We start from the raw sequence: 26,857 nt of genomic DNA, 5'->3' as shown, positions 1-26,857 counted from the left end.
CTGGCCTATAATAAATAATAATAATTATTGATAAAGCAAGTTATACTGCTATCAGGTGATGTGTTTCATTGACTCGATAACCTTAATATTTTGTAGTGTGTGCTGTGACGCGATTTTCATTTCTTGCAATGTGCGCACGTTTAAGATTTGAGGTAATAACATCGCCATGATAGTCAAAGAAATGTAAACATTCTTTTTACCCCAACACAATTTAATAGGGCGCTATAAAGGCTAAACAACTTCATTCTTATATTTGTTTAATTTTTGCAGCCTGGGGCTATACTTCTCACCATCTATTGTATCTTTTCTAAAGCATACAGTATAGTGTAAAAGCATGTTTATTACTAAGAAAAAAGAAAATGTATTTTTTAATTGATCACATCACATAATCTACTGTAGGCTACATTACACATACAGTAAGGGCTGCTCTATTATGGGAAAAATCATAATCACGATTATTTTTGTCATAATTGCAAACAAGATTATTCAAAACGATTTTTCAGCTGAAGTCAAAATTATTAGCGCTCCTGTGAATTTTTTATTTATATTTTTTTAATAAATATTTCCAAAAGGATGTTTAACAAATTCAGGATTTTTTTACAGTATTTTCTATAATATTTTTTTTCTTCTGGAGGAAGTCTTATTTGTTTTATTTTGGCTAGAATAAAAGCAGGTTTAAATATTTTGAAACCTATTTTAAGGTCAATATTAATGACTTGCCCAATTATCCTAATTAAGCCTTTGAATTGTACTTTAATCTGAATGCTTGTACTTTGAAAAATATATAGTAAAGTATGTGCTGTCATCATAACAAAGATGAATGAAATCAGTTATAAAAAATTAGTTATTAAAACTATTATGTTTAGAAATGGGTTGAAAAAAAATCTTCTTTCCATTAAACAGAAATTGGTGGAAAATGGTTGCTAATAATTCAGGAGGGCTAATAATTCGGATTTCAACTGTATATATGCAGTTATTTTCCTCCCTGTAAATGAGCAAAGGGAAATATGTACAATAGAATAAAAATATGAAACAAACTGTGCTTTAAGCATCTTATAAATGAATAAATGATCACTGAACACAGCATTTTGACACCTATTTGACCATTAAAACGCTCACAGTAAGATAACTTTAGATGTGTGTACTCTGCTCGTCTAGCCTAAGTGCACACACACAGCAGCATGTACAAATCAGATTATGAAAAATGATGAAGAGCATGCTTTTCCTTTTATCCTTTATTTTTAGTTTTTTTTTTTGTTTTTATTTACACATTTTTTTAAGTGGTGAGGACAATATTCACTGGTTCCCCCCTCCTGTATAATAATTAAATGTTACATTTTTAAGAACTTCACAAATAGCCTAAATAACACTTTTCAGTATCAGTGATAATATAAATAGTAACTAAAAATAATAATAATGATAATAATAAAAAGAAGAACAAAAAATATTAGCCTATTGATAACAATATAAGTGAGATGTTGAGGAAAAAACAGCGCAGGCTACTAACTCTCCACTGTTTTTGGTAAATTATTTGACAGAAAAGCTAACATGCTGACACATTGTCTGGATTAAGCAGACCTAGTTGGAGTCGCAATGTTTCCAGCAGCACTCAATACACGTTCAGACTTTCTATCGCAGTGCTTGTAGCGCAAATGCACAAATGCTTTTTCCTATGCTACATTTCTCGTCAATGTCTTCCATTTATCACTTTCTCTTTTGTATCTGGCCATTTTTAAATAGGGCTCTGCGATATCTGGCTGACAAAAAAATCAAAAAATAAATTTTAATTTTTATAATTTCATATATTTTTATTTTATTTTTTGTGCTCATAATATTGACCTTTGCAGTTTTTACATTTTTATTATTCAGCTAAACTAAAAAACGGAAGACTTTCTCCAGTGGAAAAATATAATAGGGAATATTATGAAATTATTGATTGCCTTTTTTTAAAATTAAGAAAAGTCTTTACATGGAAAGGTCATATCACTTTCAATAGTCCACAATGATTCAAAGCAGCTACTGAAAGTTATACTCGCATATGTTGCTGTTAAATCATGTAGTTGTGTGATGTATAACCATGGTGTAAGTGCACACCTAAGGATTAACCTTTTTTCCAAGAAAGAGACTTTTAAACGATATTGATGAACAGTTGATATGATCTATTAAAAGTCAGTGATGCTAACAGTTAATCATCTTGTTTGCTTTCAGGCTCTAGCACTGGCAGAACAACCTACATGAGAAGACCATGGACAAAAGCAGACGTGAAGGCTGTAATGAGTTCAAAAGACTGATTATTATTATACACATTTTCATTTTTTTTCCTTGTCACAGAGTGACAATATTTAACCATTTTCAAACCCACTTCTGTTCCATGCCAGTGCTTCACAGTCCATCATCACTCTAGGGTAGTCTCTACATTGCTCTACAGTTTGCCTCTGCTTCTCAACCCATGTCTGCCACTACTCCACAGTCTGGTACTGCTCCACAGTCCAGGTCCACGTCTGCTTCATGAGCCTGGGCAATACCCATCACACAAAAATACATAACCCACAAATGCAGTCCCTCAGACTAAACATTTACAACAGTGTTGAGTAGCAAAAAGACATGTTTTTTGTTTTTTATTTACATGTTTGAAAATGGTCAAATATTGTCACTGTGACAAAAAAGTGAAAATGTGTATGATATTAATTAGTCACATTATAACACATTATATTACTGTCACATTACGAAATTTAGTTTTTAATCTGTTTTGTGTTCATATCATTCTGTATGTATCATTCAATTTGTGGAATCAAACTTTTATGTCTAGTTTTATCTTTTTTTCTTTTTATCTATCTTTTTATCTATTTTTATCCATCTATTTTTTTGTTCTTGTCAGAGCGATAATAGTTGATGCATTTCATAATAAAATGTATATACATGTTTAGTTCCCCTGCTGTTTTCCTGGACTTCAAAAGTAAAATAAAAAAAGTTTATTTTTTTATTTCTGTCATTGAGTGGCAATGTTTTGTATTTGACAGTATTCTAGTGCACTACCATGTTGTGTTCTAGTATAAATATTTAAATTTGAAAAAGAATAATCTGTTGAACGACTTAATTAAATCTTAAAATACCATTAGTTTGTTTATAAGCTGTAATCATTCATTCATTCATTTTCTTTTCGGCTTAACCCCTTTATTTATCAGGGGTTTCCACAGTGAAATGAACCACCAACTTATCCAGAATATGTTTTACGTTGCGGTTGTTCTTCCAGCTGCAACCCATCACTGGAAAACATCCATACACACTCATACACACACACTACGGACAATTTAGTGTATTCAATCCCCTGTACCGCTTGTCTTTGGACTGTGGGGGAAACCGGAGCACCCGGAGGAAACCCACTCCAACACAGAGAACATGCAAACTCCACACAGAGTTCACAGAGGGGAACATTTGTGTTCTGGCCAAGTAAAAGAATAAAATAATGAATATGTTATCGTACAGTTGTGCTTCTGGTTGTTCATGGTTGAAGGTTCTTTGCCAATTATGTTCTTTTTTTATCTGAAGTTGCCTTTCAAAATATCTACTGTCCTATAAAATAAGAGCAAAAGCCCTTAAACAATTAACTCTTCATACTTTAATGTTAAAATGCTGTCTTTTTCAGGTTATTGTTCAACAGTACATTAAACAGATTGTTTAACTGATACAACACAATAAGCCTACAGAATTGTTAAATCAAAAGTGTATTATAAGCAAAATAGTATTTTGTCATTTAAGAAGTGACAGGCAGAACCTTAGCAACTGAGATGGGTTTAGCAGGTGTCTAGCTGAGGAAAGCCAGAGTCTGTTCTGTTGTCACCCTTACTGCAATGGCAGAATAGTGTGATATGTAAAATGTGTTAATCAGTCCTTTTAAACCATGAAGGGGCTAGGTTTGTGTGTAACATGTAAACAGACCTTGTAAACCATGATTTTGTCTGTCCCCATAAGCCTGTGAAATGTCACATAGTTAATTTGAGTGTGTTGTGAAACTAAAATTGCTGTTTTTAAGCGTTGTTTGCCTTTTGTAGCTCAAATAAAAATTTTTGGCACAAGTTTTATGTTCGTAGGATGTTGGCAAAGGTATGTCCCCGTAAACCACCAAAAAGTCACATTGACATCATAAACCATGTATGCCTGTATGTGTGTATGTGTGTGTTGCACTGCTGGAGTGAAGGTTAACCAGTCCACACAGTTCATGCGGCTATAATCTTTATTATCTTTTATTAATAAACTATGTACAATATTTACACGTCGGCTCCAGGTCTCTTGGATGAAGGTCTCTCAGCGACGTGGTCTCTTCTGGTCGCCGCGCGTCTCTGGTGAAGATGGGGAGCGGGACCGTTTCCCTCCGGCGTCCCGGACCGAAGATGCCGCACCTGCTGAGGACGAGGAGGGCAAAGGCTCGGTGTGGCAGGAGAAGGACGGCCTCTTTCTCTTCTCAGCAGCATAGGCCTCACTGAACAGATCGAGCGCAAACACACACAAGCAGACATCATGTGAGATTTGGACAAACACTAGAACATGCGGCTATGCCAAGTACAGTTTACTCACGCGTCTATGATGGGAATGACGTATCGGCCGCTGCCGTCTATCATGACTCCCTTTCGGTCTGGGTCGTCCACCTCCAACAGGAAGCTGCGGGGAATCCCTGTGCTCTTCCGGATGCGCTTGTGCGGCGCGGAGCGGCTGCCCTGTGAATTGAGGAGTGACAGTCAAACTCTGAGCAAACAATCTGACTGATGAGGACAAGAGCTCAAGTTCACAGCAACCGTGAGCTTGGAAAACCCAGTTACCACATTAGTGGGGCAGTGCCTAATGTGGTGTCCCGGGATCCCAAGCAGCCTCATGGCCTCACTAGTGAACATCAGAACCATGAGAATCAGCTCAGACATCTCTCACAAAGCAAACCTGTCAGTGTCTGAACGCTCACCTGCTGGAGTAGTAGCACAGGCTGGACTGGTACATCACCGCTTTCAGCTTGTCCTCCTCTGACGCCTTTGCCTCAGCCAGATTCTCAGTCTGTTTCACAGGCATTTGCACATTTGAATCTTTTTCACCCTCAACCCTTCAAACAATCTCAAATCTCCCTAAGAAGCTGAGTGCGTGTGCGTATATTGTGTGCTTTACATTGCTATTGTGCTATTCATTTGTTCAATACCTTCAACAACTGCTCCAGTGAGAGGAGTGAAGGATCAGCTCTAGGTGAAGGTTCACGCCAGCGTCCAGCTTGATGTCTGCAAAACAAAGGAGCTTGTGTGACTAAAACACCAGGGACAGACCAGGAGTCTTCATATAACATCTAACAGAGGACGCGTGTGCTCATTTCACAGCACTTACCCAACAAATCTTCTGTTTGAGGACTTCAGTCCCGCCGCAGGGATCCGTCTGATGATGACCGACGTGTTTTTAGGGATGAGAGCATCATCTGTGTATTCTGACAGCAAAATAAAATCAGAATCAGCACATAATTATGGAGCACGGTATACTTTGAGAGCCATTAGCCTTTTAAAACAGCCAAAACATCCCTACATGTCAGCATCAGCACCACCTTACAGCTTCCAGAAGTGTCTGATGTAACGCATCTAATGTTAGCGTAGAACAGTTGAAGTGTCTTTTCCTCAACTCACCTTCATCAGTCTGGGCGTTGCTGATCTTCAGCTGGCAGAACTTCAGCCTCTTGCTCCTCATGATCTGCCGCTTCAGCTCCCCCGCGCTGATGTTGAGGCCTTCAAACTGGAGCGAGTCGTAGGTGAGTCGACTCTGGAACCTGTAGTGAACACAAGACATACTGAACACAAACACAAAGCACAGCGTAATAAAAAGGGTCAAACCTGAGTGATGGGAACAGCAGGCGATCAATCGACGTATCCAACGATCAATAATATCGATAATCTGGAAAAATTGTCACGGAGGACGCAGAGATCAGATGCCAATCGACACAGCGAGATTCAAACAACAGCCACAGGACGGTTGTCATGGATGCTGATGATGAACACGTGACGCATGCGCTGTACAACTTCCGGCAATATTATCATTATTAATATTAATTTTATTGATAGTAGTAGTAAAATCATTGCGATAAGTATAATAAAATAAACAGCAGAACAGTTGGCCATCTCTGAATAATACACAGCGACGTTTCCCTGCACGAACGATTCAGGCCTTCGCCAAGAAGACTCGGGTGAGTCGATGATTCAGGGATTGATTCAACTGTCCGTTCATCCTATTGGCTTCTTTGGCTGAATGAATCGTTCAATGCTTTACTCAAATAAAGCGGCCTCTTGCTGCCACCTATTGGGGGTTTGCTTTTTTGTTTTCAAAAGTACTTTGACACTTTTTTAAAGGCACCTTTAAGTTCATTTTTGCACAAAAGCTCGTCTCTGTGCGTTCTGACCGATCGCCCGGTCCCCACTATGTTTTGCCTTTAAAAGACTCAGGGGGCGTTGCTGATATGCCTAGTGCAGTTTTTTCACTGATCCCCACCTTGACCATTTACCTGAATTGAGTGTGTAAGTGTGTGTCGGCGCACTGCTCTATAGCGGTCCTGTAGTCGGATGGCGGTACTGCACCCTGACACACACTTGACGCAATTCACACACTCTGCCTACTGCACATGCGCAATCTCATAAGTGAATCCGACTTTAATCAACTTAATTAAGATCTATCATCAAATTATTCGAATTTTTGGGTAAGTTAGAATGTTTTTCACCATCATAATGTAATAAAATAGGTTATATGACAAATACTTATGTTGCATATTTTGACAGTTATCAGGTATAGTTAATTAAATGTTTTAACGAATTTCCTGGGTGTTTTAATCGATGTTGTTTCAAATTACGTATTAATATAACACTGATAAGACACAAACTACAGTTCGGTATGTAATTTAACTTGTTTACACGAGTAAAAGTTACTCGCGCTAATGTGCTAACGTGCTAACTGCCCGGTGCTACGTGAGTCAGAGGCCGGGGTGGAGTGCATGAGCCGCGGTCAGACAGTCACCAATCACCGGGCGGCTAAATGGATCGACGGAGGATAAAACCATTAAAAGATGCGGAGAAACACATCACCAGCTCCACTGACAAGACCCATTCACTGGAAACCGAATATATAGAAGGTTACTAAGGTATGTTTTCATAGTTCTTGTATCGTACTTTTTAAATGGTTAATTGCTTTAAACATTTAACGTTAATCCTGAAATAACACTATTATATACTATTTATACGTTAATGTAGTAATATAACGTTAGAGGTTATAATTAAAATGTGGGGCTATCTGGTCCTAGAAATGTACTTAATTTATTGTTCTATGACGTGTAGAAACGTTTTATTTTAGATAAATAATTATAATACATAAATGTTCACTGTGTGTGTTTTATTTATTTATTTGCTGTCAACTGGTAGCCTTTTACAATAAGGTTAAATTAGTTAATGCTGGTTAATGCATTTACTAACATGAACAATAAATAATACTTTATTACAGTATTTGTTCATGTTTGTTAACTTTAGTAAATGAAAATAAAGTTGTTCATTACTAGTTGAACACGCACAATGCATTAATTATTGCAATGCATTATTACTGGTACAAGCATGAATGTAGATTTGAATAATGCATTAGTAATTAGTAAATGTTAAACTGATTAATAAATGCTGTACATGCATTGTTCATTACTAGGTCATGTTAGTAAGTACATTAACTAATAAAACCTAATTGTAAAGTGTGACCTGTAAACAATCGAAGTGGAAAAAAAGTTCTTTAAAACTGTCCTAAGAAAGAAGAACAGGTGTTCAATAGTATTAGAACAACATTGAGGAAAGGTTCTGATCCACTTCAAAAGGTTTACTGTATTTATAATTCACACACAGAGAGGATGCTAATGTGAGGTTTTTGTAGTTTTTGAACCCTACACATTTCATTAAATCTTTTAGGTCAGAGTTTGCGTTGTCCACATTTATTAAAGGAAGTTTTGTGGTTGAGTACAAATGATAGAGCTTGTGGAAGCAAAGCATATATGAGATATAATAAAAATACTGTCTTTATGTTTGACTTTATATGGTAAAACAAGAACAGGTGGTTAAGTGTTTTCCCCAATTAAATGTACATGTATATATTACATTCATTGTGTTTGTATTCATGCCATAGTTTAGCTTTTTATTGCTATGAGAGGGCATAATTAAAATGTTGCTTGCTCTTTTCTCTTAGTTTTGCAGCATTGATGCCGATCATGAGGACGATCAGCACCCTAACTGCACTGTCAGTAAGATCGTTGTTCAGAGAAAACCTCATTTGTGCCTTTTTGCAATCAGGGATATTTTCTTTGGAGAGGAAATAACGTTTGACTATGGCGCATGTGATTGGCCTTGGAGAAAGGTTTGACATTTTGATTACTTAATACATTAATCCTTAATACATTCAGCAAAGCTAAGAGTTTTTTAATGTTAATATAGATTAAGGGTAAATCTGTTCAAAAATAAAGAGTTTGCATCATCCATAAGAGATAATGAAATCAATCTCTTAATATCTTCTTCTTGTCTTAATGGGTAAAAAAGTTTAATTAATTGGGTAATGCTTTACTTTAAAGGGGGGTTCATAAGACTGTCATGAAAGCTTTATAGTCATGACATGACTTATATAACAAAGCTGTTTTTAAATAGCTTTCATTGAAAGATGCCCATATGACTGCAGAAGAAAACTGCTCCGACAACTCTCTGATGAGGTATGTTTATTAGTATTATTATTATTAGTAGTAGTAGTAGTAGTAGTAGTAGTAGTAGATGTTGTTGCTGTAGTAGTGCATTTAATTGTAATTATTTAACTTAGTGTGTGTCCTAATTTATGAACATATGCAATAGTGTAACATTGTGGGGACCAGAGGCATGTTAGAGAAGCTGTGAAACACACTTAGTCCTCAATACACACACAGTACGGTCTGACATAGTGGGGACCAGGAGCCCTGAGTACTACTGTCTAATTATTATTTTGTGTTTTTTATATTCAGCTTTCATTGAAGTATGATCATATGACGAGAAGAAGAGAACTGCTCTGCTCCAGTAGGAGACCCACAACCCTCTGATGAGGTGTGTTTAAATTTAATAATAATAATAATTATTATTAGTAGTAGTAGTAGAAGTAGAAGTGTGTGTCCTAATTGGTGAACGTATGCACTAGTGTAACATTGTGGGGACCAGAGGCATGTTAGAGAAACTGTGAAACACACTTAGTCCTGAATACACACTCAGTACGGTCTGACATAGTGGGGACCGGAACCCTTGAGTACTACTGTCTAACTAATATAATTTTTTTTATTTTCAGCTTATATTGAAGGATGACCATATGACAGAGGAAGAGAACTGCTCTGCTCCAGTACGTGACCCACAACTCTGATAAGGTGTGTTTAATGTTGTTGTTATTTTTATTAGTAGTAGTAGTAGTAGTAGTAGTTGTAGTAGTTGTTGTTGTAGTAGTAGTGCATTTAATTGTAATTATTTTCTTAATCAAAATCTAGAAATGAAATAGAGTGTGTGTCCTAATTGGTGAACCCATGCACTAGTGTAACATTGTGGGGACCAGAGGCATGTTAGAGAAGCTGTGAAACACACTTAGTCCTGAATACACACAGTAAGGTCTGACATAGTGGGGACCGGGACCCTTGAGTACTGCTGTCTAACTAATATATTTTTTTTTATTTTTTTTATTCAGCTTTGCTGAAGTATGACCGTATGACAGAAGGAGAGAACTGCTCTGCTCCAGTACGTGACCCACAACTCTCTGATGAGGTGTGTTTAATGTTGTTGTTATTATTTTTATTAGTAGTAGTAGTTGTAGTAGTTGTTGATGTAGTAGTAGTAGTGCATTTAATTGTAATTATTTAACTTAATCAAAATATAGAAATGAAACAGAGTGTGTGTCCTAATGTATGAATGTATGCACTAGTGTAACATTGTGGGGACCAGAGGCATGTACCAGAGGCATGTTAGAGAAACTGTGAAACACACTTAGTCCTGAATACACACAGTAAGGTCTGACGTAGTGGGGACCGGGACCCTTGAGTACTACTGTCTAACTAATATATATATATATTTTTTTTTATTATTCAGCTTTTATTGAAGGATGGAAGGATGACCATATGACAGAGGAAGAGAACTGCTCTGCTCCAGTAGGAGACCCACAACTCTGATGAGGTGTGTGTATAATAATAATAATAACAATTATTATTATTATTATATTATTATTATTATTATTAATATTATTAGTTGTAGTAGTAATAGTAGTTGTTGTTGTAGTAGTGGTGTATTTAATTGTAATTATTTAACTTAATCAAAATATAGAAATGAAACAGAGTGTGTGTCCTAATTGGTGAACATATGCACTGACATTGTGGGGACCAGAGGCATGTTAGAGAAGCTGTGAAACACACTTAGTCCTCAATACACACACAGTAAGGTCTGACATAGTGGGGACCACGACCCTTGAGTACTGCTGTCTAACTAATATATATTTTTTATATTCAGCTTTTATTGAAGGATGACCATATGACAGAGGAAGAGAACTGCTCTGCTCCAGCACGTAACTCACAACTCTGTTATTGCATATCAGATTTAACGAACCGTTTACTACGGATTTCATGTAATTTTGATAACTGTGCATTAATCAGATGTCATCAAGCTGCTGTGCCGTCAGCCAATCGTTGTATTGCTGATAATGATTTTGAGGATCGATAGATCTGTCACAACACACAGTCACAACACCTCTCAGATCAGTTTAATCTGATTCGCAAACTTTTTTGAAGAACCAAATTAGCCTAAGATGAGTTATCAAGATTAAAAGATCCAGGATCTGTAATATATTCTTAGATTATTTAAGCGAGGTCCGAAGAACAGACCCCTGGACCCTTGAGTACTACTGTCTAAATTATATTTTTCAAAATAAAAATTATAAATTATATATAAAAATATGTAAATATTTTTTATAAAATATTTATAAAATTATATATAAAATATATATTTTTAATTATATACAGTTGAAGTCAGAATTATTAGCCCCCTTGTTTATTTCTTGTGCTAAATTTCTGTTTAATGGAAAGCAGATTTTTTAAACACATTTCTAATCATAACAGTGTTAATAACTCATCTCTAATAACTGATTTATTTTCTCTTTGCCATGATGACAGTAAAAATTATTTGACTAGATATTTTTCAAGACACTTCTATACAGCTTAAAGTGACATTTAAAGGCTTCACTAAGTTAATTAGGGTAACTAGGCAAGTTATTGGAGGGATAATAATATTGACCTTAAAATGGTTCATAAAAAATTAAAACTGCTTTTATGGGGGGCTGACTTCAACTGTATATACTTTCATATATATATATCATTTCATATAACCATCATTATACAATAACTTGACTAATTACCCTAACCTGTCTAGTTAACCTAATTACCCTAGTGAAGCCTTTAAATTTCACTTTAAGCTGTATAGAAGTGTCTTAAAGAATATCTAGTCTAATATTATTTACTGTCGTCATGGCAAAGAGAAAATAAGTCCATTATTAGAAATGATTATTAGAAATAGTTATTAAAACTATTATGTTTAGAAATGTGTTGAAAAAAATCTTCTCTCCGTTAAACAGAAATTGGGGAAATAATAAACAAGCTGTCTAATAATTCAGGGGGGCTAATAATTCTGACTTCAACTGTATATAAAGAGTTTCATTGCAGAACGAGATATATCCATTTAAAAAAAATGTTGGTAATTTTGACATTATTTTTCAGGACATCAACAGTCAAGTTCATTCACAATTTTTGTACATTAAACTATAACTTGAGCTCAGTGAAGGCCAGGAACACAATATTTTCAAATCCAGGATATTTTTTATTTAATTTTATGTCTATAATTAAGTAAAAAAAGACATGCCAAAATGCTACATATTAATCCAACCCACATTGTCAAACATGGAATAATATATGCAAAGATTGATTAATAATAATAAGATTCTAAGTTAGATTTGGCCAGAATGTACACAACATAACATAACATAACTTTTTTTTTTTTTTTTTTGCAAAACGCTACATCCACCTTAGGCTATATTATACTACATTAATACCATTACCAAAAGCTAGTGAATCAATGTTTTGTTTGATAAGTAAGATTAAGTTAGTTAGATAAATGACCTTTAGCTTGGTACAGAAAGAGTGGGGGGCGGCTCCTTCCACACCGCTGCAGAAAACCAAACCTGTATGATTAGAGCGGGCGGAGCTGAGTCCGTGACACAAACTTGCCTCGCTATGTCATATTTAATGAATTATTTCACTGTAATAATAATAATAGCTTATTTATTTGGTTGTGAAAAAGCTAAACCGTTTTCTCCATAACAACATGTGCCCTTTAAGTTCCTTTGTAATAAATCAACAACAACAAGAATTAATTTTAAATAATAGGTGCAACCACATAAATAAATCTTCAGATAGGCTACTCAGCTACATTTAAGAAATTATTTAAAAAATAAACTTATAAAGAACACTTGCAGACAGGTATCTTGTGATGGGGAGTAGGAAAAAAGGCGCTCCTAGGCCTTCTCTTGACATCAGCGGAGACTCGTTCCCTGCTGCATTTGTGTATTGTTGACGCAGAAGTATCTTATTCTGGTCCACTTTTGTGGCCTTTTTATAATTTTTTGTGAAGTTGAAGACTTCATCTTCTATCGCTAAATCAATGAGCAAACTCTGAGCACTTCACCGGCGATGACTCTCTTCCCAGGGGATGCTGAGCTCGCGCCGCATCCTGAACGCTCTCTAACTGTTATATCGCACTTTGTAAAGAAACTGGTCTGACGGATATTGCGTTTTGTGAAAAAAAATACGTTTTGTACTTGGCCTAAAATGTGCATTCTTAAATGTTATTAATGGCAGCAATTGACACATAGATTAAGGTACATCTGAACAGTGATTTCCAATAATAAAATCCAAATGTCAAAAAATGCCGTTTATCGCATTTTGCAACCAAACTCTTCATATGTATGTGTGTGTTATGACTGTATGACTGCAGAAGAGAACTGCTCTGTTCCCACAACTCAGTTTTTCTGGGACTTGAAAACAGACGCTCAGCAGATTTTAAAGGGGGGAATCTTGATCAAATCGTGGGTTTACACACAAACATGTAATACAGTGCCAGATTTTCTGGATGTTATATACACATTTGTATTTGCAAACATATACCATATTGTTTTAAATGATGTATTTTTGTGTGGGTTTTTACATTCAGAGAAAGTTACAGTGGATCGTGATTTTGGAGGAGGTGAAGTCCAATCTAAAAGGTAAAAATATTATTTATTTTTCTAATCAGATTTTTTCTTTTTTCAGAATGTTTATTTTTATCATGATATGTATGTGCTATGTTTGAAAACTATTTTTAAGCTACCATCACACGCTTTTACCCATTAAAAAGAACAACACAAAATCAAATAAATATTTTGGTAAGCTTTATGCAGAGAAGTCAACTCTCAGACTTGATTTTTACTTTCAGAGTCCCCTCAAGTATCATCACCATGGTACAGTGTCTGTGAAGATAGTGATGCAGACCCAGCATTCACAAAAAAGAGAGGTATGATCATTAAAGTTAATTTGTGACTGACTTGTGTTATTGTACAAGTCCAAATGCACAAGCTCATTTACATAACATGTAGGGTAAAACAGGACAGAAGCACATTACTTCCATGATGATTTCAGTACAGTTGCACTTGATGTCTCATTTCATGTTAGTTAAACAATATTGCTAAATACTTTGGAAAAATATACTAATTGCATATCTGGTTACACTTTATTTTGATAATTTACTTTACTACTACTACTAACTACAAGTAACTGCAACTACTTGTCAACTAACAGTATTAGACTGTCTGTTAGAATCAACACTGCTAATGCTCTACTAAATTTATATAAGAATTAGTCATATTGTACTAATTTTGAGCGTAACCTAACAGTCTGCTGTACTATTTACTGAGACCAATGAGAGTTGGTTTTATTGAGGTAACCTTAACTGTCAGCTAATACTCTACACTCTAAAATTAATAAAAATAAGTAATAATAATTAAATTAGCAGTTTTTCATAATTTGTTTTTATGAAATCTGTTTGTTTCTGCTTTTGAATTGCATTATGGGATCTTGATCTTTCTTCCAACAACTTTTAATCTTAAAAAGTAAAAAAAAGTGACTTTTTGTTTGGGTTGTTGTTGTATATTATGCTACAGAAACCTTGTAATAAACTGCCGGTACATTTTCTGTTATTCTAAAGACTTATTTATCTCTATATATTATTTCTTATACATTATATTATTTCAAACTACTAAAATGTCAGTAAAAGGCACTTTGTTAAACTGTAGAGTTGAATTTTCAACATCAAAAGTGCACAGAGCAGAGATCAACATCCCATAATGCAATTCACCACCACAAAAAAACAAACAAAAAAAAAACACTTGTAAATCACAAAATACAGGAACTGGTAATGAACAGATATCTGTTACAGTGTAGTGTTTTGAGCTAAACTTGAGCTAACAGTCTGCTAATACTCTACTGATAATCAGATGAGCGTTAGTCTTATTGAAATACTCTAATACATAATACTTTACGGTGAGATAATTAACGTAGTTGCAGAGTTACGCATAGTTAGAAGAATGTCTAAACTGGACTATGGAATAAAGTGTAACCCCATTAACCAGATTTGGAGTTATTAGGAAGTATTTTTTAATCCATCTCCATCTTAAGTATTTTTAATAATAGGCAAGACATATTTTTCTAGCATTTTCTATCACAATATTAAACTAACATAACAGCACATGTTGTAAAAATGACTGAACATTTATGCAACTAAAACCACTTTTTTATATTTTAACCACCCATAGGTCCCATAAAGAGAAGATCCTGGAGCAAACAGGAAGTACATGCTGTGGTGAAAACTGAACCATTGGCTCTAAAAACCAGAGATTGGTCAGCTTTGGATTTTTATATTAAAAACTGAATCTCGGCTCTTTAGATAAAAAATCTGAATAACACTTTTATAGTAAGTATACACTATACATCATTAGTTTAGCACTAACTCTACATTAATAGACTTTAGGAAGCAGTTTATAAATACAGCTTCAAACGCTGTATTCTTGACTTGACTTAATTCTATTTTCATGCTTTGTTACTGATTCATTTTTCATTACTATATTATGTATTGCATTATTTACAAACTATTTGTATATAAGAGTAGTTGGTGGTTTTTAAGATAATTCAGAATGAGTTATTAAATGATTAATAAACTATTCAAATGAGCATTTATACATGTTATATTCAGGCATATAGTAATTGTAACCATGTGTGTTAGTAAATGCTATAATAACACAACTTCATGCAGTTTTGTGACCTAAGGACTGTTTATAGTTGATAAATCCCTTATAAATGTCAATTTAAGGCTCAGTATCTAATGAACAATAAATCTTTGCAATCTTATTTAAAAAATTCTGTAAAGTTTAAACATTGCAAAATAAAAATACAACATCATTTCAAAACAACAATTAACAATATGACAAGATTCATTTCAGTGTTTCTGTGATGTTTGCACTGTACAGTAATTTTATATTTTGATAAGATTGCAAAGATTTATTTTTCATTAGATAGTTTCATTTGTGTATCTTGAAATTAATGGAAAAAAAAAAAAATATATATATCTTCTTTGGCCTTAGTCCCATATGATTGCGGGGTCGGCTCTTTTTGGAACAAGGCCTTCAGTTTTAGACTTGTCCATATGATAACGACTTTTTTACACCTTCCGGCCAGCCTGTCATATGGGCCTGTCACACTCATACACTAGGGACAATTTAGCCTTCCCAATTCACCTGTAGCATGTCTTTGGACTGTGCCTTTGCACCCGGAGGAAACCCACACGAATGCAGGGAGAACATGCAAACTTCTCACAGAAATGCCAACTGAACCGAGGTTCAAACCAGTGACCCAGTGACCTTCTTGCTGTGAGGCGACAGCACTACCTACCGCGCCACTGCTTCACCATATATATATATATGTATATATATATATAAAGCTATAAATCACTCCCCCTTTTAATTTATTTCTTTTTTTCTGTGTAGAATATAGCTGAGATTTTAATTGTCATTTATAAGGGATTTATAAAGCATCAATAGTCCTCACTTTAGATTAGCTCACAAAACTGCATGAAGTTGAGTTAATAAAGCATTTATTATTAGACAGAGTAACCATTACTATATGCCTGATTAATAAGATATATAAATGTTGGGTAACACTATAATAACTGCACACAATGAATTATTTATGAAACATTAGCAAATAGTTAGTTGAACGTTTGTTAAGCATTAACGCTACATTAATAGACATTAGTAAGCAGTTTATAAATTATATTTATAAATATAAATTACAAATATTATTGACTTATAAGCACAATTATAATGTGCTTAATGATTGTTTTCATACTTGGTAAATAATGCAATACTTAATTTAGTAATGAAAAATACATCATTAACAAACCAGATATTTAAAAGTAGTAGGTGTTTTTTTTTTAGATAATTCAGAATGTGCAAGTAAATGATTAATAAACTATTCAAAATAACATTGATAATTCTTATTATTCAGGCATATAATAAGTTGTTTAGTATGTTAATAAATGCTTTATGAACTCAACTTCATGCAGTTTTGTGATCTAATCTAAAGCGAGGGCTATTCATGCTTTATAAATCCATTATAAATGACAATATAAGGCTCAGTTACATTATATACAGGGAAAAAATGACTATTAATTTCTACTTATTACAAGATGCTCAAATGAAACTGTATCAAATGAAAAGTAAATCATTGCAATCTTGTCTAAATATAAAATTGCTTTACACGTAATGTATTGTTAAATTATTATATTGTTGTTTTATCAAATGATGTTGTATTTCGACACTCCTGTTATTCAGCAATGTTTAAAATTTACAGTAATTGTATTTGTTTAGGTATGATTGCAAACACTTATTGTTTATTTGATACACAGTAGGTAGTGCTGTCACAGCAAGAAGGTCGCTGGTTCGAGCCCTGGCTGGGTCAGTTGGCATTTCTGTGTAAAGTTTGCATGTTCTCCCTGTGTTGGTGTGGGTTTCCTCCAGGTGCTCCTACATGCGTTACAGGTGAATTGGGTAGCCTAAAATGGTCCGTAGTAAATGAGTGTGTATGTGTATGGATGTGTCCCAGGGATGGGTTGCAGCTGGAAGGGCATCCGCTGCATAAAAACGTGCTGGATAAGTTGGTGGTTCAATCCGCTGTTGCGACCCCGAATTAATAAAGAGAGAAAACCAAAATGAAAATAAATGAATAAATGAATGATTCTGAGCCTTTAATTGTCATTTATAAGGGATTTATAAAGCATCAATATTCCTCACTTTAGATTAGATCTCAGAACTGCATGAAGTTGAGTTAATAAAGCATTATTTAACATGCAGAAAAACGTATTATATACAGGGCTCCAAACCGGTTCAAGGAACGGAAACGAAAAACAGAATCAAATGACATTTTTCAGGAACAGAAACGAAAACCGAAAAAAAAAGATCAACTTTAATCGTTCTGAACAGAAATGTTTACAGTTAAACGGTTAATAATGTTATTTTATCGTTCTCTTTATTATATTATTTTTGGGAGACAAAAAGCATTAATTTAAAGCATGTGAACAAATGCGACGGTGACGCTCGTTTTTATATAAACTATAAATGTCTGGCCGTGATGCGTATTTAGGCCTATGCCAGTCTATAAAAGATAATGTAGCTTAAAACACTTTAAAATTTTAGAGAACGTAATACAGTTTGCACAACCAATGTTTGGTCTTAATAACCTGCCCATAATTAAACGTCATGTAGCCTACTTTTTGATTACTTGACCAGCGGATTAATGGCAGCACCAGCGGATAAACGAGATCTGAGCATAATAGGTATGACCAATATGTGCATAACCAATATGCAAAGTCAAGAGAGTGCACGACTCCATAGGGTAACGTAGCCTAAACTGCGCACACTTGATTATGTAATGTGTGAAATCGTGGACGCATCTCAAAGAGCAAAGCATAACTTATTAAATGCCCATGCTTAATCGGTCATCGATAAGGTCTATCGGTTTTAAAGGGTTACCGACAATAAATCAATCGAGTAATCGTTAGCATCCCTAGTTTAATCAATGAATGTGTTAAATTTTATATTTATATTAAAGATGAATAAGGCAAGAATATGATAATGATACTTTTTAGATTTTTACACCTACAAAAATATCTTGTGGTGGTGCACTTGTTTAATAAAAATCTTTGTAAATAGGTTATCTGTAAAAAACGCAATCAGAGCCAATGACATGTAGAAGTAGTGTTGCCTAAACGGCTATTAAATTTCTAATAAAATTAAAACCAAAGTATAAATCATTGCATTTTTCGTTTGATAAAAATATACAGAAACGAAATAAATTCATAAGGATGCTAGTTTGTAATTTATGTTAATAATAAATAAATGACATGCTTAGACTATAAGCTTAACGGCTATACGCTGCCAATAGGCCACTAATAAATATTATTTTACTTTGTACTGGATTATAATGTATATTTTACTATAAAAACTAAATATAGCATGTCTTACTGTCATTTAAAACAAGTAATTCAAAATACACATCAGAACTGTAGACCTGCAGTGTGTAAACTGTATACAGGGGGTGTTGGTCAATCAATAGCCTACAGCACATAATTGAACTAATTATGATGCTAACTGTAATTTAGCTCTTAATATAGGCCTACGATATATTTTCTGGTGTTTAATTTTGCATGAGCAAATAGCAGTATAGCCTAAAGTAAATTTTTTAAAAAGATTTTACTAATATTAATAATAATGGATATAATAAATTTAAATAATAATTGCACTGTGCAGTGTACTAAATATTTGTATTAGGCTACATGACTGAAAAACTATTTCATAACAATTTTCATAATTTTTACTGCTATTTCATATTATACAACATCTAAATGTAGGGCCGGGCCTGCGCTCGATACCAAGGAGTGGGGCTGTGTGTAGAGTGAACCGATTGGATTTTCTTTTTTTTTTTCTTTTTTTTTTAGCCCTGATTATATGCCTGAATAGTAAATGTATAAATGTTCATTTATATAGTTTTTTAATCATTTATTTACTCATTCTTAATGATCTTAAAAAACACCAATTATTCTTAGACAGTTTGTAAATAATGCAATACTTCATTTAGTTATGAAAAATGGATTATAAACAAAGTATGAAAACACAAAAATTTAGCACATTACACATGCTTATAAGTCAACAATAGAGCATCTAGCTGTGTTTATAAACTGCTTACTATTAATGTAGAGTTAATGCTTAACAAATGATGTCTATTTGGAGTTTTGGTGGCTTGGTTATATGATGAAGGTCTCTTTGCATTTGTGGGGTTCAGTTCTTTATTAATATATTTTAAAATATTTTTAATGTTTTTTTTTTCAAATAGTTAAAATACGACAGAAACAGAAATAGAACATACTGGTGGGTTTTAAGAGTTTACCCAAAAATGTACATTATATTATTAATTACTTGCCCTCATCTCACTCTAATCCCCTGAGACCTTCATTCTTCTTCAGACTCAAAGGAAGATAACTTAGATGAAGTGCAAGAACTCCTCATCCTCCATAGACAGCAAGGGATTGAAACAATTTGAAGGAGAGGAATTAATAAAAGAATCTTCATTTTGAGGTGAACTAACCGTTTAATATTATTTGCTATTGCACTTAACTAAATGTGCACGCAGACATGGAAGAGTTATGTGGAAGCTTGTTATACCCAATGAGAACTGCTTTTAGACAAGCAAGAGAGTTTCATGGATTTTGTGTTTACTGCTTTTTTTTTGTGTTTAAAGGTTTTGTGGAAATTATTTATAATAAATATAAAATTTATTAAATCTATTCTGGACCATTTCCTGTTTGGATCTTGAGGTTCCTTCTGTATTCAAATTACATTTTTTATAAACTGACCTGCTCTTCAAATGAAAATTCTAAAGCAGTTTACTGTCAAATTACTTGATTGAGGTTTAAAATTTAATATTAGTAAGGGTGCTGATCTGATCCCCACGTTGCCTAAAAACCGGTAATGTGTGTGTAGAACTGGTCCTTACTTTGACTAAAAAACGGTAATGTGTTTGTAGATCTGGGGCCTCATGTATCAACGCTGCGTACGCACAAAAACTTTGCGTACGCCAGGTTTCACGCTCAGAATCGCTCACGTTTGGATTTACTAACGATGAACTGAACGTGGGAATGTGCGCAGCTTCACGGCAGCTTTCTGGCAGGCGTACGCACATTTTTTGTGCGTGTCTGTTTTATTTCCATTGGCGACTCCTAGAGGCAGTTGTGTTAAATTCCTCTCTACAAAGTGTCTGAGCCTTGCAATGGCAGCTGTATGAGACGGGTTCATATAGTAGGTATGTAACATTTCCATACCATACAGTTGACCAGCTAAACATTAAAGCGCAAATTGCAGCAGTCGCAATGTAATCTATTTACTAATCTAATCTATCAATTATTTATTATTATATGTACTGTATTATTCCACTTGTTATTCAAAATAGCAAGTTTATTTATATATTTATATCCGGCGCGTACTGTTTTAGACAATAATAATTAGTGACTGGGAACAGAAGATGAGAACAAATAAACGTTAGAAATAGGTGTTTGTAATGGCAGCATCAGAAGTAGTTCTTCAAAATGTGTATTTGCTAATAATAGCACGCACTCGGCCTGTATCTGGCTCGGAAGCGCCGGTGTCGATTTAACCCAGAACCGGGTAGAGCTCACTCCTCCGCGGTAAACAATTCGCCGTCTGATTCCATGAGATGTAACGTTATGATAGATGCACTATGTAACTGTGATTTTTTTTCTACACATACTTTTATGTGAGAAGCAATGACCATTCGAATATGGTATAAATAACATGGTAACAAGGTATATTAAACATAAATATGACGTAGAAACAATTTACTAAACTTGAATTATTAAGCATGATTGAACAAAATGTTTGAATTTAGTAATGTAAATGTGTGGTTTTATTTTTTCTAATGTTTTTTTGTGATAAACTTGTGTTCAGTTAAACTGTACATTTGAATAAATGAACTTTTATTATGAAAAGAGGTTAACTTACCCAAGTTAAATAACTTTATTTGATCAAATTGTCAAAATAGTGCACTACTAACTTATATTTTGTTAAATGGTTTGAAATGTGATAACTGTATTATGAAATTTGATAACTATATTACTATTTTCTGTTTTGGTCTTCTTTAGAGAATTTTACACTACGTCACATATATTAATACTGCTTTGCATATGTGGTATTGTATTGATATTATAAACTGTGAAGTTTAACCTTATATAATATTTTAACAGTGAATGAATGGTGGTAAGAGTCAAAGCAGAGGATTAAATCCTTTGAAAGATGCTGCTCATCATGTGAGGTTGGGGAAGGATAAAGACATGCTTACGTGGAGGTACATCAGTGACATCAAAGGTACCAAAGTTTTGTACATGTTTTTTCTTACTGCAGGTAGTCCCCAGTTATTGTTTCATTATAAGCATAGTGTATAAAATGTTAAGATGCAAAAAGGAGTTTAATTTAACACAAAAAAATTAAGTCATGAACGATGATTTGATGACAAGACATTATAAATGTCAACAAATAACATTTAAATAATAATAATAATAAAAAGAAATGTCCTAATTGAAAACCACACTTTAAAATGTTAATGTTTAATTTAAGAGTCTAAAAAATGCTAATATTAATGATTTCCATATTAGTGAAAAGTTAAAACTATTAAAGATTGTACACTATCCAGGGCCTGATTAACCAATGGTTAATAACACACATTGATGGAATAAGCCATTTACACAAATTTTGTCAGACAAGTGATGTCTGACCGACAGAGACAACATAACTAAATAGCGCCAGTGGTGTAGCTTGTAATGCACAGCAACATGTTTTGACGCGATTGATCATCAACTCGAGTTCTAATATACCGTCTGCTGAACTTATTCTTATTTTTTTTCTCCCCATTGGATATCAGATGGGAAATACATTTATTTTTAGGAAACATTTAAAAAAAATTTAAAATAATGCAAATGTTAAATAAAGTCACAAGTGCCTCGTGTGTTTTGATGATGTTTATCTTATTTCTCTAAATAGGTATTTTAAATATATAATAAAGTTATTTTCAAATGTTAGCAACATCTTAATAGAATTCATTTGTATTTATTTATTTGTGACGTTAGTCACTAGGGGTGTAACGGATCACTGTTGATCCGTGATCGATACGGATCACAACCCACGGTTCGGAATGCGCGTGACCCGTAGATTAATAACTTTTTTTGAACTTGTAGGTTAATCCAACATTTATAACAATCGCAGAGAGATCGCCTCCCGTGTCATTCAAATTGCATGAATGAAAGCATTTTGGCTTCCCTGTAAAATATAATGATGACGTTGTGGGACCTACATAAATGCTTTTGGCTATTAAGGTGTTTTTTTGTCACTGTTTGTTTAGCCTGCATTAATGCATTCATTATGGTAAGAATAAAATCACTGTTTAATGAAACAAGATGCTGGTGAAAGCAACTACATTGTGTAACCAACAGATGGCGACAAACAAACATCAAAACTATGTAATTGAATAGGTTTTCAAATATAATACACCTACAGTATAATGAAACATGAAGTTTTATGTGTGAATTGTTGAATCATTAATTGAAGATAAATATATGTTGTGCAAGATTTCTATATATTTTGCATTATCAGCAACAGTAGCAAAGATCATATTTCATATTGAATACTTTTTTTTAGCTGGTTATTTCCTGATTTTTATTTTTTATTAAAATTACAGGTTCTATTTTCTGTTTGTTAAAAGCAATGTTTTATGCAGTAACATTTTTGTATAAATGGAAAGCAAATTGTCTCCTCCCTTTTTTGCTGATCCAAAAAATGGTCCGATCCATAACTCAAAAAACGTAGAGTGATCCGAACTGCAGATTTTGGATCCGTTACACCACTATTAGTCGCCCTTTCCCAAACCCTGGTTAGCCTGTCGATTATCATTTACCACAACTAGCGCTACTTCACCCATATTCTCCTACCTCATGGCTCTGTTGAAGAGCATTTAATAGGTTGCACATGTCTTAATAAAGGTTGCCTCCCTCTCTTTAAAAACATTTTTTTTAGAAACTAGGCATTTCCTCTTAGCAAATAGTCAATATCATATATTAGGGGTGTAACGATACACTCAGCTCACGATACGAAGTGTATCACGATATAGTGTTCACGATTCGATATGTATCACGATATTTGGAATAAAAATTGAAAATTTAACTGAAATGCAAATTTTACCAAGTAAACTATTTTTTATGTATTTCTTTTGTTTCAACTTGTTAAACTGAACCTTCTTTTAGAAAATAAATTAAACAGGCCTGTCTCTGGAAAATAAAACAATTAAAAAACTTCTTAAAAAATATTATTGTAATGACAGAGACAAAATTAAGGAACAATTTAAGTAAAGGTGCAAAAAAATAAGCTTTCTATTCAATTGAATTTAACAGTGAGAGCTTAAGGCTTTGCTTGGTCACTTGCGTTTTTTGTGTGTGCAAAAAAAAATCTACATTTCCAGGTAATCAGCAGTTCTATAAGATAATCCTGAACTTATGTGTATCTGTCTGAGAGGTTTTTATGGATGGCTGTCTTCATGTTGGGCATGAGTGACAGGGTGGCCGTCTTATCATTACACAGGACAGTCGTGACTCTTTTTAGCAGTTTAGGCAGGTTTACTATTTCTTCGGCGTCGCTGATGTCGGCGCTATCAAGTGTATCATGTTGACGTGCATTTTTGTGTACCTCTGTACTCAAATTTAGCTTTAAAGGGTTAGCTCATCGTAATCATAACTCTAAAATCGATATGATTGTTTAAATAATGTGTACGTTTTCGGTTTCATTTACACTGCTAAGTGCTGTTCAAACTTCCCACGCTGCTCCTGAAAGATCACTCTGTTCCACAAACTGAATGTTGTTTACTACTTTATTAGTCACAACCTGCAGGTTCTGTTCACTGAAGCAGACGCGCGCGTATGGCAAGCCGTTTTAGCATTTAAACCTTTGTTCTGACTATCCATAAATATATGTAATTCATATTTAATTAAATTCATTTAGAGATATCTCTAATTATATTTTGACTAGTCGAATTATAATTATGACTAGTCAAAATATAATTAAAGATATCTCTAAATATATTTATGGATAGTCAGATCAAAGGTTTAAATGTTAAAACGGCTTGCCATACGCACGCGTCTATCATAGTCCGCCCTTTGTAGTAACAGCTCACGGTCAGCTCATGTCATGTGTGATTTTGCGGCCGCCAATACATCATATGAAGACAGAATGATATTTTAGGGTGAGCTGTACCTTATAAATACAGTATGTGACTCTTTCAACACCATTAGGAGGTATCCCTGTCGCTGTGCAAAGTATGTAAATCACTGTGAAGACTTTAAAACTTAGGATGTGTGACCCAGTATGCGTGTCAAAAAGCGGACGAGTCTAAAGCAATTACTGTACAACCGAAATGTTGCCAGACGTCTGATTTTGAGAGGATGGGCCATCCTCTATTTCAACTCCACTCATCTTGGTTTGCTAACATTACTGCTGCTGCAATCTGAACTCACGTGCGACAGCAGGTGGAACGTAGCTCACGTGCAAACAGCTCAACTAATAAGAGAAAACGGACGTCATATCGTAATCATATCGTCATAACGCCACCATGCATATCGAGACATTTTTGCATCGCAATAAATCGTACAACGATAAATCGTTACACCCCTATCATATATTATTATTATCATTGTATTTAAATTGTCAGAAAATGTCACCATGTATAAAAAGCATGCAGATTTTTTCCTTTCCTTCTTTACTTTTTTTAACTAAACAGCATGCTTTAATTGGTGAAGTGCTTGTAAGTTTTGAAATAACCTGCACTGAATTGAGCGGACTGTAGTGTAGTATTTGCCGTAGATCAAAATGAGTGAACAAGTGGATTTGGCAATCACAAGAGAAAAAGAGGAGAGGGTGCATCTTTATTGAGGCATGTTTCATGTATTCACTCCTTCAAACAGACCCATGATGAGGAGAATGAGAGTATAGAAGACGTTATGGTAATGTTATGTGCAAGCTAGCATTAACCAGGTGGAGGATGCTAATGGCAGTGCAGACTGGATTCATCGTGTGTCTGAGGGCGTACTCGCACTGTACAGTTGCCATGAACCAGGCTGAAGCATGCTTTTCCCCCCTTCCGTCTCCCCCTACGGCCTGCACTCACATTGCATTCGTGCCTGGGCAGTCTTATGTCAACGAACGTGCTGTTCAGTAAGCGCTCTCGCAAAACACAGTGGAGAATAGTAATAAATACCTTTTAAAATATATATTTTAGTACTGCTTCAGTTAACTTGAACAAGTGTACTTATACCATCAATTTTCATTTTCATAAGGAAATTTTCATTTTCTTAAAAAATAAGTTAAATCTTTGTAGACTATATATATATATATATATATATATATATATATATATATATATATATATATATATATAATTTATTTAAAAAATGTGGGCAATATATTATAGATTTGTTTTGAAAAAAATGTATTCTATTCTTATTTTTTTTAATACAGACCTCTTGAGTTCTTAATCCGGGCCTGACACTATCAAATAGTAAAGTATTAGATAATTGTTTTGGGCCAGTTTCCTGTACAGTGTACTTTTTGTGCACTATTAAACCAACATAATGAATTTTTTCAATGATTTAGTTTCTTCTGTATCAGTTTTCACTGTTTGTCCAGAAAAGTTTGTGATGCATACTCTGTGGAGTCAGTGTTCATGTGTTGACAGAACTGTTTTTATTTGGCAGAGTTACAGTTTTAATCTTGTATAAAAAAAAAGTACCTTGTGTTTAATTTTAAAACATTGTTCTGCACGATATCACAACATACAATTGTAATTTTAGAGTGTGTCATGTGGAGGAGTTGACCTTCTCTCCTGTAACAAACATGAAAAAGCAAAGGTAGGGTATATTGGATTTTATTTTAAAAATTGGCATATTTTGAACCGTATGTAGTATTAAATATAATGTTTAATAATGTCTGTTTAGCACACAATTGAGTTGTTTTAGCTTTATTTTCTGTGTTTTGATTATGTTTTTCAGTCTCTTCATGAGCCATTATCTTTGAATTCTGAACAGAGTGAGCTTCAAAGAGGTTTGTCTATATAATTGTCTTTTAAATGTTGATCTGAAGAGATATTTTCTTATTGTTCCTGTATCTGTGCAGTTATTTTTATATAATAATACATTTAATATGGGTGTAGCGATACATTATCATATTGAGAATCGCAATATAACAATTCAAAGTTTTTTTCTTTAGATTAGCCTCTATTCACACGGTGAGTATTATGTGTAAGATTAAACGTTTACACAGTGGCAGTATAAACTACTGTTGTTAAATGATGAAAATAATGCAAGTTGAAATCTGATGATGACAAATGCCTGGTTATACCAGTGAAAATGATCTATTTGCATGTGGACCATAAGAGAGTGCAAGCATACATCTAACACTCATCTTCAGAATTTTTGAATTTGTATTCTGATGTCATCTCTGTCCTGTGCATTAAAGACCAATTTAAAGTTTAACATGCCAGATCAATGCAAAATTGAGCATTTTAACCATCACTAGGCCTACATATTATAAT

The 26,857-nt window shown here is 34.0% G+C and overlaps 2 protein-coding genes across 3 annotated transcripts in view; both read right to left on the bottom strand.

Moving 5' to 3' along the window:
• Positions 1-26,857, bottom strand: part of LOC141375737 (E3 ubiquitin-protein ligase RBBP6-like) — a 307,115-nt gene that overhangs the window by 235,885 nt on the left and 44,373 nt on the right. The gene's annotated exons all lie outside the window — the stretch shown is intronic.
• On the bottom strand, positions 3,024-7,453 carry LOC141375732 (E3 ubiquitin-protein ligase RBBP6-like). Of its 2 annotated transcripts, XM_073910659.1 has the most exons (7): positions 5,652-6,988; positions 5,362-5,458; positions 5,183-5,258; positions 4,955-5,043; positions 4,818-4,878; positions 4,576-4,715; positions 4,219-4,480 (listed from the first exon to the last, which is right to left on the bottom strand). In XM_073910659.1, the coding sequence occupies exons 1-7, from the start codon at positions 5,809-5,811 to the stop codon at positions 4,306-4,308; spliced, it is 798 nt and encodes a 265-aa protein (XP_073766760.1). In that variant the 5' UTR covers positions 5,812-6,988; the 3' UTR covers positions 4,219-4,305. The 2 variants fall into 2 exon arrangements, with proteins under 2 accessions (XP_073766761.1, XP_073766760.1); XM_073910660.1 differs by lacking the exon at positions 4,818-4,878 and having other exon boundaries at positions 3,024-4,480; positions 5,652-7,453.

This window comes from Danio rerio, chromosome 8 (genome assembly GCF_049306965.1).
Source record: "Danio rerio strain Tuebingen ecotype United States chromosome 8, GRCz12tu, whole genome shotgun sequence".
Lineage (NCBI taxonomy): Eukaryota > Metazoa > Chordata > Actinopteri > Cypriniformes > Danionidae > Danio > Danio rerio.
Note: the sequence above shows the minus strand (reverse complement) of the source record. Positions and strands in the feature narration are given on the sequence as shown.

Excerpts from the sequence above, each read along its gene's own strand:
- LOC141375732 (XM_073910659.1), bottom strand. The coding sequence starts at position 5,811 with ATGTCTTGTGTTCACTACAGGTTCCAGAGTCGACTCACCTACGACTCG. Across the intron at positions 5,459-5,651 it reads CAACGCCCAGACTGATGAAG|AATACACAGATGATGCTCTC; the intron begins GTGAGTTGAGGA and ends TTTTGCTGTCAG. Across the intron at positions 5,044-5,182 it reads CACTGGAGCAGTTGTTGAAG|ACTGAGAATCTGGCTGAGGC; the intron begins GTATTGAACAAA and ends CCTGTGAAACAG.